Source organism: Pseudophryne corroboree, chromosome 6 (assembly GCF_028390025.1).
Source record: "Pseudophryne corroboree isolate aPseCor3 chromosome 6, aPseCor3.hap2, whole genome shotgun sequence".
NCBI classification, from domain to species: Eukaryota; Metazoa; Chordata; class Amphibia; order Anura; family Myobatrachidae; genus Pseudophryne; species Pseudophryne corroboree.
In genome coordinates, this window is record NC_086449.1 from 348,130,930 (window position 1) to 348,151,032 (window position 20,103).

The 20,103-nt window shown below is 44.3% G+C and overlaps 1 protein-coding gene across 2 annotated transcripts in view; it reads right to left on the reverse strand.

The window, feature by feature from the left end:
* Nucleotides 1–3,759: 3,759 nt before the first annotated feature.
* The window catches only part of CIB2 (calcium and integrin binding family member 2), a 184,591-nt gene continuing 168,247 nt past the window's right edge, over nt 3,760–20,103 (reverse strand). For both annotated transcript variants that reach the window (XM_063926554.1, XM_063926555.1), the window contains 2 exons: nt 11,512–11,707; nt 3,760–7,027 (listed from right to left, as the gene is read on the reverse strand). In XM_063926554.1, the coding sequence (XP_063782624.1) occupies nt 7,006–7,027; nt 11,512–11,707 (218 nt within the window). In that variant the 3' untranslated portion in view covers nt 3,760–7,005. The remainder of the gene's footprint in view (nt 7,028–11,511; nt 11,708–20,103) is intronic.

Here is a 20,103-nt window from a genome sequence, read left to right on the forward strand (position 1 = left end):
TCTTGATGCCAGTCGGCAAATATCCCTCTGTGCATCACGCATATATAGAAATGCATCCTTCAAATGCTCTATAGTCAATAATATACTGTCCCTATCCAGGGAATCAATATTTTCAGTCAGGGAATCCGACCACGCCAGGCCCGCACTGCACATCCAGGCTGAGGCTATTGCTGGTCGCAGTATAACACCCGTGTGAGAGTATATACATTTTAGAATATTCTCCAGCTTTCTATCGGCAGGTTCCTTTAGGGCGGCCGTATCAGGAGAGGGTAGTGCTACCTGTTTTGACAAGCGTGTGAGCGCTTTATCCACCCTAGGGGGTGTTTCCCAACGTGCCCTATCCTCTGGCGGGAAAGGGTACGATGCCAATAACCTTTTAGGAATTATCAGTTTTTTATCGGGGGAAACCCACGCCTCATCACACACTTCATTTAATTCCTCGGAAACAGGAAAAACTACAGGCAGTTTTTTCTCACCAAACATAATACCCTTCTTAGTGGTACTTGTATTATCAGATATATGCAATACATTTTTCATTGCTTCAATCATGTAACGTGTGGCCCTAGTGGAAGTCACGTTTGTCTCCTCATCATCGACACTGGAGTCAGTATCCGTGTCTGTGTCTGCCATCTGAGGTAACGGGCGTTTTAAAGCCCCTGATGGCGTTTGAGACCCCTGGACAGGCACAAGCTGATTAGCCGGCTGTCTCATGTCGTCAACTGTCTGTCTTAAGGAGCTGACACTGTCACGCAGTTCCTTCCACAAGCTCATCCACTCAGGTGTCGACTCCCTAGGGGGTGACAACTGTATAATAGGCAATTGCTCTGCTTCCATCTCATTTTCCTCCTCAAACATGTCGACACAATCGTACCGACACACCGCACACACACAAGGAATGCTCTGATAGAGGACAGGACCCCACTAGCCCTTTGGGGAGACAGAGGGAGAGTATGCCAGCACACACCAGAGCGCTATATATATACAGGAATACCACTATCAAGTGTGTTTTTCCTTTATAGCTGCTGTTAATATAAAACTGCGCCAAATAAGTGCCCCCCCCCTCTCTTTTTTACCCTTTTCTGTAGTGCAGGACTGCAGGGGAGAGTCAGGGAGTTGTGATGGAAAATGGCGCCCGTGTGCTGAGGAGATAGGCTCCGCCCCCTTCTCGGCTGCCTTTTCTCCCGCTTTTTTGGTAATTCTGGCAGGGGTTAAAATACACCCATATAGCCCTGGGGGTTATATGTGGTGTATTTATGCCAGCCAAGGTGTTTTACATTGCTGCTCAGGGCGCCCCCCCCAGCGCCCTGCACCCTCAGTGACCGGAGTGTGAAGTGTGCTGAGTAACAATGGCGCACAGCTGCAGTGCTGTGCGCTACCTTGTTGAAGACTGATGTCTTCTGCCGCCGATTTTTCCGGACCTTTTCTTGCTTCTGGCTCTGTAAGGGGGCCGGCGGCGCGGCTCCGGGACCGAGCTCCGAGGCTGGGCCTGTGTTCGGTCCCTCTGGAGCTAATGGTGTCCAGTAGCCTAAGAAGCCCAATCCACTCTGCACGCAGGTGAGTTCGCTTCTTCTCCCCTTAGTCCCTCGATGCAGTGAGCCTGTTGCCAGCAGGTCTCACTGAAAATAAAAAACCTAAAACTAAACTTTTCACTAAGAAGCTCAGGAGAGCCCCTAGTGTGCACCCTTCTCGTTCGGGCACAAAAATCTAACTGAGGCTTGGAGGAGGGTCATAGGGGGAGGAGCCAGTGCACACCAGGTAGTCCTAAAGCTTTTACTTTTGTGCCCAGTCTCCTGCGGAGCCGCTATTCCCCATGGTCCTTACGGAGTTCCCAGCATCCACTAGGACGTCAGAGAAAAGGTAATAACGTCTTAAGGTCTGTAGCTAATGAATAGGGTAAAAACTGTCATTAGATAGATGACGTCTGTATTTGTAAGCATAAGAGTATACTCACTTTTTCAGGGAGATAAAATGTGTACAAGTTGTACCAAAATTCTTCATCCAAAACATGGATCCATTTTTCTTGCAAGCATAGAAGTAAATGGCTATAAAAGTTATTTAACATCAATAGCATTTATGTTATTACCATTTATTTATATAGTGCCGTCATATTATGCAGCACATTACTGTGAATATATTGTCAAATCCCCATAGTGAGGGGACAAGAAAAGGAAACCAGTTATGACTAGGGTGCACACAACCCAACTTATAATATATGTAATGTTTTATTACGGGTTTATTGAAGCTCCACTGTATTAATATTGTCCAATGGAGGCTTAAATGCCCACATACATCTAGAAGTATAGATACATTTTACATTTTTGTCATATAGGGACCAGGGCTTAAAGTGGTCCTGGAGAGGTGCTGGAACTCATTTACCCCGTCACCTCGCCCCCCACACTTCCCATTAGGCGGAGCCAGGGTATTTAGCATCCCCCTGCAAACTATAAATTTGTGTATTACCTCTTATACTTTATATAGGGACAGTGGTCACACAATAGTACCCACAAATCTAATTACACCACACAGTATACCACAGTCTTATTCCCATTACACCGCATGTAGTGCCCTGATTCATATTACACCACATAGTAGTGCCTCTTATTCACGTTACGACACACAGCAATGCCCCTTATTCACATTACGTCGCTCAGTAGTACCCTTTATTCACTTCATGATACATAGTGGTACTGCTTATAAAACGATATGGAATTACTGTGCAAGGCCGTCGAGGAGGTGGAACTAGTTCCACCTACAATTCCAGGTGGTGGAACTCAGTTCCACCTCGTTCCCCCTCACTTTAACCCCTGATGGGGACTAATCTATCTAATTTATCTTGGTGCGGGTTACTCTCCAGAGGTGGTGGGAATTCAATCTCTCCATTTTTGGACCCGAAGGATCTGAGGCACAATGTTTGGTACTTTGCACATGCTCCGGACCCATACTATGCATGCGCAGTATGGTTCTGCTTTGATGGGCTCAGTATGGCATCAAGCTGTCAGTGACTGACTGTCTGATGCCATTTGGGGCGGAGAGTGGGCAACGACGGCATCAGTCTCTTAAAACAGAGGCATGCTGCCGGCATTACGGGAAGGAAGAGGCCACGATCTCCGTCAGAGGACAGACATTTCCTGGCCTCTGTGTAGCAAATGCATCATGCAGTTGGCCGATGATGTTAGAGATTATCTGATACTGCATCCAATAATGCAGCTCGGATCAGTAGCTGCTGCTTCTATGTGTGCAATATCATCGCCCTAGTGGAGGCAGCAATATCAACCACTAACAGAGTAGTTCCCTAACTTTTTTGAATCACGGCAACCTAGTGTAGCAGATTTTTTTTTCACAGAACCCCTTGGCCAAACGTTTCTTATACCACTTTCAGATCGCAAATGCCGGATCCCACCCGGTAAGAGAAACGTGTCCTTACCGGGTGGGATCCGGCATTTGGTCTACTTTGATGGCTTTCCGACCCGGCAATATACCGGGTCGGTTGCCATAGCAGCGGTGGGCGCAGCAGCAGCAGGGGCGGCGCTGGGAGATGAGCTCATCTCCTGCGCCGCCTCTCAGTATGCTGTGAATGGGAACCGTGTCGCATCGATGCGGCTCCCATTCACACTGCGCCTGACCCGGCATTCAACCCGGGTATAATCCTTCTTTTATACTGAGATATATAAACATAGCCCCCGGGATACAATCTCGGGAGTATACCAAGAGCGCTGCTTCCACCCTAATTTCTATACTGTTATATAATTTCACAACCGGTTTTATATTCAATCTTTTTTATTCATAAAAAATAGTACTCTAAATAAGCACAAATAAAAAGAATTTCATCATATACAATACATGCTGCAGCATTAGAAAATAAAAACAGTACTACTTATTTCCACATTAATATTACAACCAAAAAACCTAAGAGGCTTATTTGTATCCGGATCTGAGGCTGATATTAAAACCAATTTAGCTGGGTAAATTGGGTAATTTAGCGATTACACCAAACAAAATTACAGTAGAAAATGTTTTGCTATATACTGTACATTTCTGATAATGCAGTGTAGCCCATTTCAGAGAGGGGTAGGGAGGCCAATCCTGGGATCAGGATCGGTGTGATCCCGGTATTTAGGGCCAAAAATGGCTGGGATTCAATCCCGGGATTGGAAGCTCCAATCCCGGGGACTGAGGGATCAGCGTTGAGCATCCTCAGGACGCTCAGACGCTGGCTGGCTGGCTGCCTCCTCCCAGCTCCCCAGCGCAGCGTTACAGTTCACCCGCCGCCGAGAGAGATGGATGTTCCCTACCTGCCTACCCTCGTTGTATGGTTAGTTAGTTATGTGTGTGGGGTGGGGCGAGGGGGGTGGATACATAGGGTAAAGCCAACCATGGGTATCCCGGGAATGTCCATTTTTCAATCCCGATACCCGTGATTGAAAAAATGGCCCGGGATGGCCTCCCTAGAGAGGGGCACGGCCATGTGTCAGTTGCTTGAATGAGGGAGTGACATGCAGACACACCTGTATAACATCATACCAGGTTTGTGATCTAGTGGACACAAGGCCACGCCCCAGTAGGCCCAATAAGCGTCCTGCTGCATAATATAAATATGTTCGGAAGGAATCCAAACCACCTATCCTATTTTCTCTCCACTTCCTCCTCAACCCTGTGTGATTGAGTTTCTGCCCTCTACACTAAATTGATTTACTATTCTTAAAGTGATAAATGATCAATTCATGGATAAGGTCTAGAGCCACTTCTCCCTACTCATCTTCTTTTAGCTCTCTGCTTCTTTTAATAAAGTTGGACACACTCTTCTCCTGCATACCCTTTACTACCTAGGCATGAACTACTCTGTTTTTCCCACCATTCTTTCGTGTCTCCACTTCCTATATCTGTTGAAGTCCTTCAATGCTCTAGTTTTGGGCCACACTCAGCATAGCCTGCAATTCCCTCTGCACACCCTCACCAAATTTAGCAAATGTATGGATGCCCTGTTAACACACTGCTACGTCTAGCCTTCCCCGCACCCACCTATCTATACTACAATCTGTCCTTAATCTCATAGTGACACTGATCTTCCTCTCCACATCTGCTGCCCCATCCTGCAAATCCCTACACTGGCTCTCCATAACCTCCATCATCCAACTCAAACTACTCACCAACACCTTCACCTGTTCAGACATTTCTGACATTGTCACAAGATACTTTCCATTCCAGCCCATGTGCCACAGAACTTTGCCTCATCTCTTCTCTGATGACCACTTCTTACTCCTGCCTCCAAGGTTTCTTCCATGCTTCTGCTCAGTCATGAAACTGTCTAATACCACCTCATCAGACTCTTTTTCTCTCTAAATCAACACCTTCAATAAAACCTACGATACGTGAAAGATTAGGGTTAGGCACTAGGGGGAAGGTTAGGGTTAAGGGTTAGGGTTAATCATAATTACAGCTGGAAGCATTGCAGGATCCCCAGGATACACCCTGATGTCATAGCAGACTCGGAAGACAACACTGGAGCCGCCGGATCAGGTAAGTCACCACTAGAGCCACCAGGACATTTTGTTGACATTCTAATCATTCAACATTTTCAACAAAATATACCAGACTCATACTGGCAGTTACAGTCCTAATGAGCACTCCTAGTCCCAATAGTTCCTACAGTCTCAGCACAGCCATTCCTCTCTTGACTATAATTATTCACAAGCAGGGTACTCTCTACCCTCTCTCTAACACCATCAACGTCTTCCATGTCATATGTACATTTTCTGTTTTCATTTACTATTTTTGTTTCTTGGCATGATTTATTTTGATAGCTGCTAATGAGTTTTGGAATCATTCAAATAAACAATCAATAAAGAAGATATCTTTCCCAGGACTCAAAAGTAAATTTTAAGTAGCAATCTCTAGGAAACAAAAAACGAGAGCTGTGCAACATATTCCTTTTACTTACAGACATATTACCCATGTGTAAGTGATTAATTGTGATCACTTACAGAAAAAATGACAGATTTATCCAATGACATGTACAGAAACTCACAATGACTATGAAAGGCACCATGTTAGTTATGGGAGAGGCATTAATATTTCAGAACATCTCCCTTATAAGCAATGCCCTTTAGAAGTTCACTGATTTGTTCTGGTTGAGGCCTCTGCTTGTGCGGCCTTTAGTCCATGGATTAGAATGAGTGTTCGTGCTTCCAAGCTAGCCCTTGAGATCGTCCTGTCTTCCACGATACCAAGTCATGTCCCTTGACAATCACCACACTGCAAAGCTGAAGTCTATTCAAGGTAAAGAGACCACCTGCTAAAATAACCATTAACTCAGTGCCCTCTGTTGGAAGTAGGATAACTGATGTTTATAAGTCTCAAATGATGTCTTCAGCTATTCACACTGGCTTACAACACCATATATACCCAGGTCTCAAAGGCAAAAAGCTTATATTTATTTATATTTTTGTTTTCATTACTTAGCCCTGGCACATAGTGTAAAAGTGTGATCTTATCCACTTGTTCCTGAGTCATCTTGAATAACGCATGCTGACAGTCCAGAATGGCACCTCAATCACTTATGTCCTTTTCTCAAGCAGATATAAGCCCTTTAAAAATATAATATATAATTTATATTCCATGATAGTGATACTAGGCGTTTACAGCTGGAGTGATAATGTATTGTGATTAATACACTTAAAAAAAATTGTGTTAAACAGCCAAATGGTTTAGCATTATATTGAAGATCCATATTTTCTCACATAAGGCCCCGCATATTCATCTTTATTCCTCTTCAGGAGTGGTAGTCTATACAAAATTCCTCTTATTTTTTTTTGCTTTAACTATAAGAAAAGTTTTAGTATTTTAAAAAAATGCAGTCAGATTCATCTATGAATACTAGAGAATACTGAATTTCCTTTTGTAAATTAGGCTTCCTGTATAAAGGTGGCCAGGTTTTTTTTGCAGGTTGGGTCCTGTGGATGCCTGAGATCCAGTAGTTCTGAACCAGTGAAAACATTGAACACATCTTCATATTCTTATATGGAAGGTACTGAAAAAAATAGAAGTGAAATAAATCGGTAAAGCAAGACACAAGCCCAATCAAAATACAAAATAGTAGTTTACTTGCCAACAAATTAAAATGCTTTCCAAGTGTATCTCAGCACCTCATGTGTGATATGGTCTAGGTAGACACCCCAGGATTAAAATCTATATCATGGTATATTAATAAAAGGCTGTTTTAGCAAGCACTCGTTGGGTACACACTGGAACGCTCTCAGGCCAATATGTTGTTTCTGCCCAAATCAGCACTGGATCAGTGTGTGTGCCCGATCTGCGCACTCCCGCGGTCATTGGCAATGTCTTCTAGTTAGCCCTGCTGCAGGGTCAACTAGAATACGTTGCTAACCATACAGGATGGCATCCTCCGTCGCCACCCTGCATCGGCAATTGTGTATGCGCTTGCGGATGAAGGATCCCATAAGCAGTTGATTGGCTGGCAACACATCATTCTGGCAACACATATACAGGTAATGTTTGTTTTTGGTAGCGCCTAAACTAGATTATACAACTCTGTATGGGATCCATTTCCCTTTTCTTATAATATAGTTTTTTGGTCCCTATTATATTATATTCCTATATAGTATTCGGCCTACTATGAGACCTTTTATACCCGAGTTCCCCCAAATACAACTAATACCCTTCTTTCATTTTGATATACCATTGTTTTAAACCCCCCCCCCCCACATAAAATCATATTTAAAACCATCCTCATATATATATATATATATATATAGACATCTTGTTGACCGTTGTGGGACTGATATTGAGAAAACTTGCCGTCTCCCTACTCACAAGTCGCCAGCGACTATCTATCAACAGTCATACTGACAAATGGCATGCAGCTGTCTTAAAATACCCCAGATTCCTCCTCCCCTTCCCAGACTGACAGGCAATCCCTCCATGTCTTTAAAAGAGAGGCTTCCACAGGTGTTATGATTTGGACAGATAGGCTGCCAACCTGTAGGGAGACACAGTCACAGGTAGGGTGGCAGGACTCACTTGACTTTAAATGGTTGTTGGCTGTTGCCGCTGATCCCTGAACTTTTTATGGACTCCATGTGAGTTTTTCAAACTAAAAGCTGCATAAACGTGAGTGCTGGTTCCTTGCTTATTTTCCTTAAGGTGACGGTGTTTATTTGTCATAGGAACCTGGCACTGCACCTGTATTTATTATAACAAGGAGTGCTGTCTTGTCTATAATATATATATATATATATATATATATATATATATACATATAGCCAATGGGCTCACAATATATCAGCCGCTTAATCGAACGTCCGATATATTGTGAGCCCATCGGTGGGTGTGTACATAGTTCACAGACATTTCGCATCAGCTGTTTGGCAGAGTTTACGGGTGATCAGCCCACATGCTGCAGGGACCGCCGGTGATGGACATCTCAACTGGGCGGGAACATTTAAATGCCCGCTCAGTTGTGATGTCAGGGACGACACATTGGGTGGACGTTTGGTAAGTGTATATGCAGCATTAAACCGATTCCAGCACGAGAAGAAGTGCATCGCAAAACTGTAGCCACTTTAAAAGGAGACTAACGTGACAATGGCAGATTGAATTTACGGTTCTTAGAAAATGTTATAAAAAACAAAATGATTATATGACTTAAGCTGGAATGTATGTAGCATACTTTTGCAGATGGAGCCTTCCTGATTGTTGCAGTTTCTCCGCCTAAATTGAGTATTTGTCGCACCTTAGCTATAGCTCAGGTTGTTGAGTTGTTGTGTGGGGATGCTCATTGAGGTGCAACAACATACACAGCATGCAATACAAGTATTCACCACTGGGTGGCTAATGCACCACTAAACCAGTACTATAGAGCGAATAGCGGTGGATGGATACGGTTCCGGTATGAATGGTCGACACATGAAAGGTCGACACATGAAAAGGTCGACCTGAGTTTTTTTACTTTTTTTGATGTCGTTTTTTGCTTCGCTCGCCATGCTTCGGGCAAGGTGCCTCGCTCCGCTACCGCTGCGCTCGGCACAGATTACCGTTCCAATCGTAGTCCACGTGGATCGTAAAGTATGGAAAAGTTTCACAAAAGAAATTTTTTTTGAAAAATTCATGTCGACTTTTTCATGTGTCGACCATTTTCATGTGTCGACCATGTGTCCATGTCGACCATGTCAATGTCGACCAATAGTGGTCGACCTAATGACTGTCGACCATAACATGGTCGACCATCTGAACGGATACCGATGGATACACAGTATAGTATAGTACAGTAATTGTACTGTAATAGTGTACTCTTAGCAAGCTCTGGCAAATGGCCAGTGACAACTGTACTGTTATACACACAGACCAACAGTAACACGGGGAGAGTCAATCAGGCACTTGAAGTGTATAGAGTACTGTAAATAAAAGGACGCTGTAGAAAATATTTATCCTCTGTGAGGACCAAAACAATAAATCAATAAATTAATGAATAAAAATAGTGTATACAGGCACTAACTTATGTGTTAAAGCAATGAACCATTGCTCAGTATCATCAAGATATACAGATAAACAAAAGTATGTCATTTGCGGGAATCAAACCCTAGCTCACAGGCATGGCAAACATTGGTGATACCACTATGCCAAGCTGGGTAGAACTTTGAAATGTGCTTTTATTTGTGTGTATTGGAGATGCTGAGCCAATCTACAGACGTGTCCTCTTACATCCTTGCTGCAGTCACTCTAAACAGCCCTCATTCTAAACAGCCCATACGGCGGCGGGACTCAGTAGCACTGATTGTCTTTGTTTGCAGTTCCTTTCCGCGAAAATGCATCTTAGACGCAAAGTAATGTAATATGACGCACAAGCAGCTTCTGCTGATTAAAATGATATGCAGCATACCTATATTATGTGTGTGACTGTGAATATAGGCATGCTGTATATCATTTTAATCAACAGAAGCTGCGTGTGCATCCTATTCACATAGCGATGCATATAAGATACATTTATGGCAAAAAAAGATGCCCAACGTTAGCAGTGCTGCCTGGCAACTGACGGCTCACTCATGCCACTCATCTCAATGTCTCGGTGCATGCACAATGCTAATATGCCTTACAAAGGAACGTGCCTTCGGTGTTTCCTTCCACCAATCAAAGCCAACAGGAGCCATTCATTTACATACAGTAGTGTATCGGCCGTGTTGTATTTTTCATTTACAAAGCAGTACACACAGTCTGTGAAATCACAAGTCTCACAGGGGTGGGATTGGAGGTGGGGGAGGCTGCCTAATAAAGCAATGGGGAGGCCCAGGAAGAAGTACAGTAAACTCAGTCTCAAAGATAAGACTCTCGTAATTTGAAAAGTCACAATTGTATATTTGTGTACTAAGTAGCACCTACGTTTTTTTTATAATTTTGACTGTATATCTGTGTGCATGTCTGAGACTGTATACAAAGTATGACAGGACTTGTTTTGGCAAAATTAGAAAAAAACTGTGGATGCTAATCTTTACACAGATATACAATACAAGTGTGTTCTTTGCAGGAATCGAACCCTAGCTCACAGGCATGGCAAGCATCGGTGATACCACTATGCCAAGAGAGATATGGAGACAGATGACTGACACCTGCAGTGACATAGTGATGCTGCTCATTGTATTTTTATTTGTTATAGTGCTGTGTGTCCCAATTCTATAGCTGATTGAAGTGATTTTTTTTTCTTTTATACAGCTGTGTAGAACTCAGAACTGTACTTTTCTTTGTGTGCATTGGAGACGCTGAGCCAATCTACAGATGTGTCCTCTTACATCCTTTCTGCAGTCACGCTACACAGCCCTTGAAGTCACACCATGCCGGCGATGGGACTCGGTTACAGTGTTTTCCAGCAGAGCATTCTGTATGATAATACAGTCGCAGTCACACACAGAATATAGGCATGCTGCATATCATTTTAATCAGCAAAAGCTGTTTGTGCATCCTATTACATGATTTTGCATCTAAGACGTATTTTTGCGGGAAAAAGGCACAGAAAACCACGAATAGCGCTACAGAGTCTCACTGCAGCATGGTGTGACTTCAAAGGCTGTTTAGCGTGACTGCAGCAAGGATGTAAGAGGACACATCTGTAAGATGCATTAACAGTATGAAAAGACGCCCGACATTAGCAGAGCTGCCCCCCGGCAAATGATGGCACACCCAGAAGCCACATTCATTTGTAAAGCATGCACCAAGAGATCGAGAGATGCCTAGTGTGAGTGACCCGTCATTTGCTGGGCAGCTATGCTAACCTCACGCATGCACAATGGTGATTTTCAAAAGCAACATCTGGTGGATGATATCTGGTATTACACTCACTGGTAACACCATACGCCTCTCTAAGGTTTATGTGCCACCCTACGACAAAACATGCTACCTTGCGACCAGAAACACTGCGACTCCGTGATCGGGACAAACGCCATAGATGATATAGATGAGCGAGGCTCCATCAGTAGTTTTTCTTTTAATCAGTAATGCAATTACCTCAGAAAATCTGGAGCTTTGGATATCATATTCTCAAAGTCTGCGAATGCCAGTTTTCCATCACCGTCCATGTCTGCCTCTTCAATAACCTTCTCACATACCAGTGTCACCTCTTCCTCCTCCAGTTCTTCTCGTGTTACTTTGTTCAGAGTTTTCTCCAGATCAGATTTACATATAAAGTTGTCTGTGTTAAAATCTTAACAAAAGAGTATAAAAGAACAATTCTAAGCACGCTTTCTTTACCAGTGATTGCTAGGCTGGTGATATAATACACTGCAGAGTAAACTCACACCTCCCAACATGACCCTCTCCAGGAGGGACAGAATGCTCTGCTTCTGGACTTTTCTCTTAATTTTTGATTACCATCACCTGTGGTGAAACACCTTTCTAATCCATTAGCCTGTTCAGCACAGGTGCCAGCAATCATACAGTAAGAGGAAAGTCCAGAAGCAGAGCATTGTGTCCCTCCTGGAGAGGGTCATGTTGGGAGGTATGGTAAACTTAATGAGTAAAAGTCTCTCAGATAATAGCACAGCTAAAGTCAATAAACTCAGGGGGGTATTTTATTAAGTGCGATTAAAAATGGTCTGCTGGTCATCATCGCGTTATTCAATAATAGGCCGTTTTTATCGGCCAAAAAAGGAACGGTGATCATGTGATAACACCTAGATACGCTCCTGATCCCACGTGTTATCGTAGCACCTGGGTCTGTTTATTGCAGATTATGCTTCAGGTGCCTCAGCATAATCCCTGATAATTGATAATTGGGTAGCCCCCTGCAAACCTATTAGTAGCAGTAAATAGGATACCAGCCTAAAGGTACTGCACCTCAATTACTATGGGTAATTTAAGATTAATTTGCTGGTACATTGCTATATGTTATGGGCTCAACAGGACTGCTAATTTCAATAAATGAAGAATCTATCATACATTGATATGGATTAGTTGAAAAATAATTTCAATTGCATGTTGTATGAAGTTATTGTCTGTTTAAACTAGGATAAGTATGTATAGTTTTAGCCACTGGTGTAAGTGGTTCTCTTACTAATAGACACTTATAGTCCAATACATAATATCCAAGGCAGGGCTGAAAAACATATTTTGCCAATTTTTTTTTCATTACAAATTACACATGGTTAACACTGTGGGGAAGTCATTTAAATGCGATAAAGAATAGCACTGGGAATAAGCGCCCAAAGCTATTCAATTAGCCTAATTGTGCCCGGCACGTAAGTCAGGAAATACAGGCTGCCGCGTCTAAAGAACTCTGTTTAGTTGTGGTAAGCTGCATTCTCCGACTTAACTGCCAGACACGATGCTGTCAGTATTGGTGGTAAGCCTGCAATTCACATAGCGTACTAGTTTTAATTGGATTTCTGCTTCCACCTCAGTAGGGTGCGAGCACAAATCCTCTAGTCGAGAGATTACAGTGTAGCTAATTAAATAGTTCTGTCCATTCATTCTCACCGCTATTAAATAGCACGTTTAATTGAATTCCCCCACTGTTACTGAAAGGGATGCTCCCACTATTTTGTGGCATGGCTGTGGTACCTGGAAGACAGACCTGGGCACTTTGAAAAGCCAACATCCCTTAATTGCTCATCCCTTACACTCAGCAAATATACACCATGGGGGGTATTCAATTGCAGTCGGAACTGCCGTCTTGTCAGAAAGACAGCAGTTTCCAACTTTTTTAAGTTGGAAACTGTTCCGACCTATTCAATCCTTGCCGACAAGTCGGAAAACACGTGGATCGGCGGAATAGCCACGAATCCACATGTTTTGTTGGAAACACAGCCAAATCCAACAGGTTTTAGCCCCGTTTCTGACAAAGTCAATCTGACTTTAAAAAAAGTTGGATTGGCATTGTCGGGAACGGCCAAATCCTGTTGGATTTGACTGCTCATTGAATACTGCATTGTCGGTTCCTTTCCGTCAGAAAAGATCCGACAAGCATTGACTACCCCCTTATACCTGCCTTGTCCTTAACTATTTTTCACAAAGTAGCTGTTTTGTTAATTGTGTGGTTGATCCATTGACCTTCCCTGTTTCCACGTTAGCTTCATGCCTCCATTGTTTGCATCTCCATTTTTCTCAGTTGATAAATTCTACTTGATCCTACTTTATCACACCTTGTATCTTGTCTGCCACTCTTCCCTTTTCTGCCAAGTGCAATTTGACAGTAATAGAAGGGCAGATTTATTAAGCTCGGTGAAGTGATAAAGTGGAAGGTGATAAAGGACCAGCCAATCAGATCCTAACTACCATGTCACAGGCTGGGTTTGAAAAATGACAGTTAGGAGCTGACTGGCTGGTGCGTTATCACCTTCCACTTCATCACTTCACCGAGCTTAATAAATCTGCCCCAGAGTCTCCAATAGTTTTAATAATAATAAAGAACACTAGGTGCTTTGAGAGAATAACCAAACAATATTATAAGAGAACACTATCACTTAAATGGAACAACAGCCCTTTCAAGTACACATAAAAACTACAGCAAGAAAGTAGTTTTGATGGTGAATCTTACAATTAACTGAGCACGAATAAGAATTGGTTGATATAACAATATAAGCATTCATTTATTAAAAATAAATCAAATAATCAACAGAAAATGTGTGTTCTATATTATTGGGTATTAGAGACGTGTTGTTTTTTTTTGAGTGTTGACTATATTGTGTTTTTAGAACAGTTAACCACTTGCCAAAGGAAGAATTAAAGTGATTGAGCTGACACATTTTCCAGAAGGCTACTTGGGGAATCTTTAGCCAACTCCTGAACTACTGTATGCCTAACAGACTCAACACTAATACAATATGTAGACAATTTAAATTGGGGCAATCATTATAAAGTGCCAAAGACAAGTTGCATTGAATACATTAGTCATTGCATATCCCTAAAGTCCACCTTTTAGACTCCAGAGTGTCCAGTATACAATAGAATCCCTCACAGACAACAAAGCACCTAAATACTGGCCCATTTATTGCAGAAAATGGCTTGCTAATTGTTCAGTGCTGTCAATGTCACATAAACTCACACAAATTCCTTGTAATGGAGGTAACGGAGGGCCTGATTCAGAGTTGTACACGATTTTCTGGTCCTGGCAGAGGAGTTCCGTAGCCCATTCCGAGTAAGCTTAGAATTACTCAGATGGACTTGACTGTGACCCTCACAATCAATGGTCGTGATGGTGATCCAATGTTGCGTCTTCAGTTGCAGATCTCGGATATTTGATGCGGCAGAAGGCATCTTTTTTCTTCAGACACCTCCTGCGACATTAGCATATTTTTTTTGCATCGCTGCTGCGTTTGCAAATGGCGTCCACCTCTGAAACATTCCCTGAATCTTTTCAACTAATCAGCACACGGGACAATTATTTGGGTCTACCTGACTACACAAAATCATTATCATTACACACATAGCTCATGGGTACTAACAGAGAGGCAGCATAATAAGCAGTATCCTGTTGCATATTACAGCTCTCCTCTATACCCAGTAGTTGCAGGATGACCCAGTGTCCCTAGAGATGAAGAAGCACCATTACTGGTAGAAAAATCATCAGACATAAAGGTCAATCCATTTAGTAGGGATGGCTGCGAGTTGCCGTTGCCACATCTCACACCCCTCACTTAAATTTTGTTCATACTATTCATTTCTACTGGGTGTTCTCTACACTCTGCAACTTACATTTGCTGACCCAACCTAGACCTAGGGATGGTCCCTATGCTTCTGCACATGTGCACACTAAAATCATTGATAGTAGTCATCACATCACATGATTTGACGTTGGAACTATTGTTGATGTTGCAACTTTTCAATGTCAGGTTTCTAATGTCCATTCCTACCTCTTCCTGCCCCCCGTTCCCAATTCCATTACTATATCTTTTGATGGCTGTCTAAATTGTTTGTCCTTATTTTTGGCCATGCTGATAATCTGACTAGCTCGCTGGTGCACAGTACCAAGGGGGTCGTTCCGAGTTGATAGCTCGCTAGCAGTTTTTAGCAGCCGTGCAAACGCTATGCCGCCGCCCACTGGGAGTGTATTTTAGCTAAGCAGAAGTGCGAATGGTTGTATCGCAGATCGGCTACAATTTTTTTTGGTGTCGTTTCAGAGTAGCTCAAAACCTACTCAGCGCTTGCGATCACTTCAGACTATTCAGTTCCAGATTTGACGTCACAAACCCGCCCAGCGTTCACCCAGCACGCCTGCGTTTTTCCTGGCACGCCTGCGTTTTTCCGCACACTCCCTGAAAACGGTCAGTTGCCACCCAGAAACGCCCACTTCATGCCAATCACTCTGCGGCAAGCAGTGCGACTGAAATGCATCGCTAGACCCTGTGTAAAACGACATCGTTCGTTGTGGCCGTACGTCGCACATGCGCATTGCGCCGCATATGCATGCACAGAACTGCCGATTTTTAGCCTGATCGCTGCGCTGCGAACAAATGCAGCTAGCGATCAACTCGGAATGACCACCCATGTCTTTTTACATGTCCTCTGCATCATATCTGTCTTTTGTTTGTCTGCTAGTGGTGTGGCCCTATAATAGCTGTCATTATCTTGTATATTCTGAAATTACATGGATCAGTTTTACGTCAATGAATAACTAAGGAAAAAAATAGCATTTTAATACCTACCGGTAAATCCTTTTCTCTTAGTCTGTAGAGGATGCTGGGGATGCTTCAAGAACCATGGGGTATAGACGGGATCCGCAGGAGACATGGGCACACTATAAGACTTTGAATGGGTGTGAACTGGCTCCTCCCTCTATGCCCCTCCTCCAGACCCCAGTTATAGGAACTGTGCCCAGGGAGACGGACATTTCGTGGAAAAGGATTTTTTAATTATTTTAAACTAAGGTGAGATACATACCAGCTCACACCACTAACACGCCGTACAACATGGCATTCAGTAACAACGCATGCAACGGCATGACCAACAACAGTCACAGATTGACTGAACTCAACGCAACATGAGCGTAACTATAACCAAACTGCAGATAAAGCCCGCACTGGGACGGGCGCCCAGCATCCTCTACGGACTAAGAGAAAAGGATTTACCGGTAGGTATTAAAATCCTATTTTCTCATACGTCCTAGAGGATGCTGGGGATGCTTCAAGAACCATGGGGTTTATACCAAAGCTCTAGAACGGGCGGGAAAGTGCGGATGACTCTGCAGCACCGATTGACCAAACAAGAGGTCCTCCTCAGCCAGGGTATTAAACTTGTAAAACTTCGCAAAGGTATTTGACCCCGACCAAGTAGCAGCTCGGCAAAGTTGTAACGCCGAGACTCCCCGGGCAGCCGCCCAGGATGAGCCCACCTTTCTAGAAGAATGGGCTTTCACCGATTTCGGCAACGGCAATCCTGCCGTAGAATAAGCCTGCTGAATCGTATTACAAATCCAGCGCGCAATAGTCTGCTTAGAAGCAGGAGCCCCAATCTTGTTGAGAGCCCACAGGACAAACAGAGCCACTGTTTTCCTAATCTGCGCCGTTCTGGTGACATAGATCTTCAAAGCTCTGACCACATCTAGAGACTTTGACTCCGCCAAGGCGTCAGTAGCCACTGGGACCATAATTGGCTGGTTAACATGAAATGATGAAACCACTTTTGGCAGAAATTGCTGACGAGTTCTCAACTCCGCTCTATCTGCATGGAAAATCAAATAGGGGCTTTGTGAGACAAAGCCGCCAACTCAGACACTCGCTTTGCAGACACCAAGGCCAACAACATGACCACTTTCCAAGTAAGGAATTTTAACTCAACCTTGCGCAAAGGTTCAAACCAATGTGATTGCAAGAATTGCAACACCACATTATGGTGCCACTGGGGGCACAAAGAGAGGTTGGATGTGCAGCACGCCTTTTACGAAGGTCTGACCTTCTGAAAGGGAGACCAATTCTTTTGGGAAAAAAATCGACAAGGCCGAAAACTGTACTTTAATAGATAGAGCCTAACTTTAGGCCCGCATCCACACCTGCTTGTAGGAAATGGAGCAAACTCCCCAGGTGAAATTCTTCCGTAGGAGCCTTCTTGGATTCACACCAAGAAACATATTTTCTCCAAATACGGTGGTAATGCTTTGCCGTTACTTCTTTTCTAGCCTGAAGAAGTGTAGGAATGACTACACTGGGAATACCCTTTTGGGCTAGCATTTGGCGTTCAACCGCCACGCCGTCAAATGCAGCCGCAGTAAGTCCTGATACACGCACGGTCCCTGTTGTAACAGGTCCTCCGGAAGAGGCCAGGGATCTTCTATGAGCAACTCCTGAAGATCTGGATACCAGGCCTATTTGGCCAATCCGGAACAATGAGGATCACCTGAACCCTTGTTCTTCTTATAATTTTTATCACCTTTGGAATGAGTGGAAGTGGAGGGAACACATAGACTGACTGAAACACCCACGGTGTCACTAGGGCGTTCACCGCTATCGCTTGAGGGTCCCTTGACCTGGAACAATATTTCTGAAGTTTCTTGTTGAGGCGGGACGCCATCATGTCCACTTGAGGAACTCCCCAACGACTTGTCACTTCTACAAAGACCTCTTGATGAAGACCCCACTCTCCTGGATGGAGATCGTTTCTGCTGAGGAAGTCTGCTTCCCAGTTGTCCACTTCTGGAATGAAGACCGTTGACAGAGCGTTGGCATGTCTTTCCGCCCAGCGAAGAATCTTCGTGGCCTCGACCATCGCCGCTCTGCTCTTTGTTCCGCCTTGGCGGTTTATGTACGCCACTGCTGTCACGTTGTCTGACTGAATCAAGACCGGCAGACCTCGAAGAAGATGTTCTGCTTGCAGTATTCCGTTGTAGATGGCTCTTAATTCCAGAATGTTTATGTGTAGACAAGCTTCCTGGCTTGACCACTTTCCCTGAAAGTGTCTTCCCTGTGTGACTGCTCCCCAGCCTCGGAGGCTTGCATCTGTGGTCACCAGGATCCAATCCTGAATCCCGAACCTGCGTCCCTCCAGAAGGTGAGAAATGTGCAGCCACCACAGAAGGGAAATTCTGGTCCTGGGAGATAGAATTATTTTCCGGTGCATGTCCAGGTGAGACCCGGACCACTGGTCCAGCAGGTTCCACTGAAACACCCTGGCATGGAACCTGCCATACGGAATGGCCTCGTAGGCCACCACCATCTTCCCCAGCAACCGAGTGCAGTGAAGAACTGACACCTTTGCCGGTTTCAGAATCTGTTTTACCATGTTCTGAAAGAAAAACTTTCTGCAATTCTGTATCCAGAATCATACCCAGGAACGACAGCCATGTCGTTGGATCCAACTGTGATTTTGGCAAATTTAGGAGCCAACCGTGTTGTTGCAGAATCGTCAGTGTAAGGGCAACATTCTTCAACAATTGCTCCTTGGACCTCGCCTTTATGAGGAGATCGGCCAAGTACGGGATAATTGTGATTCCCTGCTTGCGCAGGAGAACCATCATTTCCGCCATTACTTTGGTGAAAATCCTCGGAGCCGTGGACAGACCAAACGGCAACGTCTGAAATTGGTAATGATGTGGAGGATATATGGGGACATGGAAGTAGGCATCTTTTATGTCGACCGACACCATAAAATCCCCCTCCTCCAGACTGGAGATCACTGCTCGTAGAGACTCCATCTTGAACTTGAATTTTTTCAGAAAGAAATTGAGGGATTTTAGGTTTAGAATCGGTCTGACTGAGCCATCCGGCTTCGGGACCACGAACAGGCTCGAATAAAAACCTTCCCCCTGTTGAGACGGGGGTACCATGACAATCACTTGATTTTAACACAACTTTAGTATCGCAGCGCTTACTATCTACCTTTCTGGAAGAGAAGCTGGCAAGGCCGATTTGAAAAATCGGTGAGGGGGCACGTCTTGAAACTCTAACTTGTACCCCTGGGTTACTATGTCTACTATCCAAGGATCCAGGTCCGAGTGCACCCAGACCTGACTGAAGAGTTTGAGACGTGCCCCCACTGGAGCGGACTCCCGCAGAGGAGCCCCAGCGTCATGCGGTGGATTTGGTAGAAGCCGGAGAGGACTTCTGCTCCTGGGAACTTGCCACAGCCTGTGACCTTTTTCCCCGTCCTCTCCCCCTCGCAGCAAGGAAAGAGGACCCACGTCCTTTTTTTCATTTATTGGGCCGAAAGGACTGCATCTGATAGTGAGGCGATTTCTTCTGCTGTGCAGGGACATAAGATAAAAATGAAGACTTTCCCGCGGTAGCTGTAGACACCAGGTCAGTGAGGCCGTCGCCAAACAAGACTCTACCGTTAAACGGAAGAGACTCCATCGCCTTCTTAGAGTCAGCATCAGCATTCCATTGATGTATCCACAACGCTCTCCTTGCTGAGACCGCCATGGCATTGGCCCTTGAACCCAAAAGGCCAATATCCCTTACAGTTTCTTTTAAATATGCTGCAGCGTCCCTGATGTGACCCAGAGTCAAAAGCACACTATCCCTGTCTAGGGTATCTACCTCAGATGACAAGTTATCTGCCCACCTTTCAATAGCGCTACTCACCCATGCCGCAGCAACGGCAGGCCTGAGTAGCGACCCTGTAGTGACATAAATGGATTTTAGTGTATTTTCCTGCTTACGATCCGCAGGA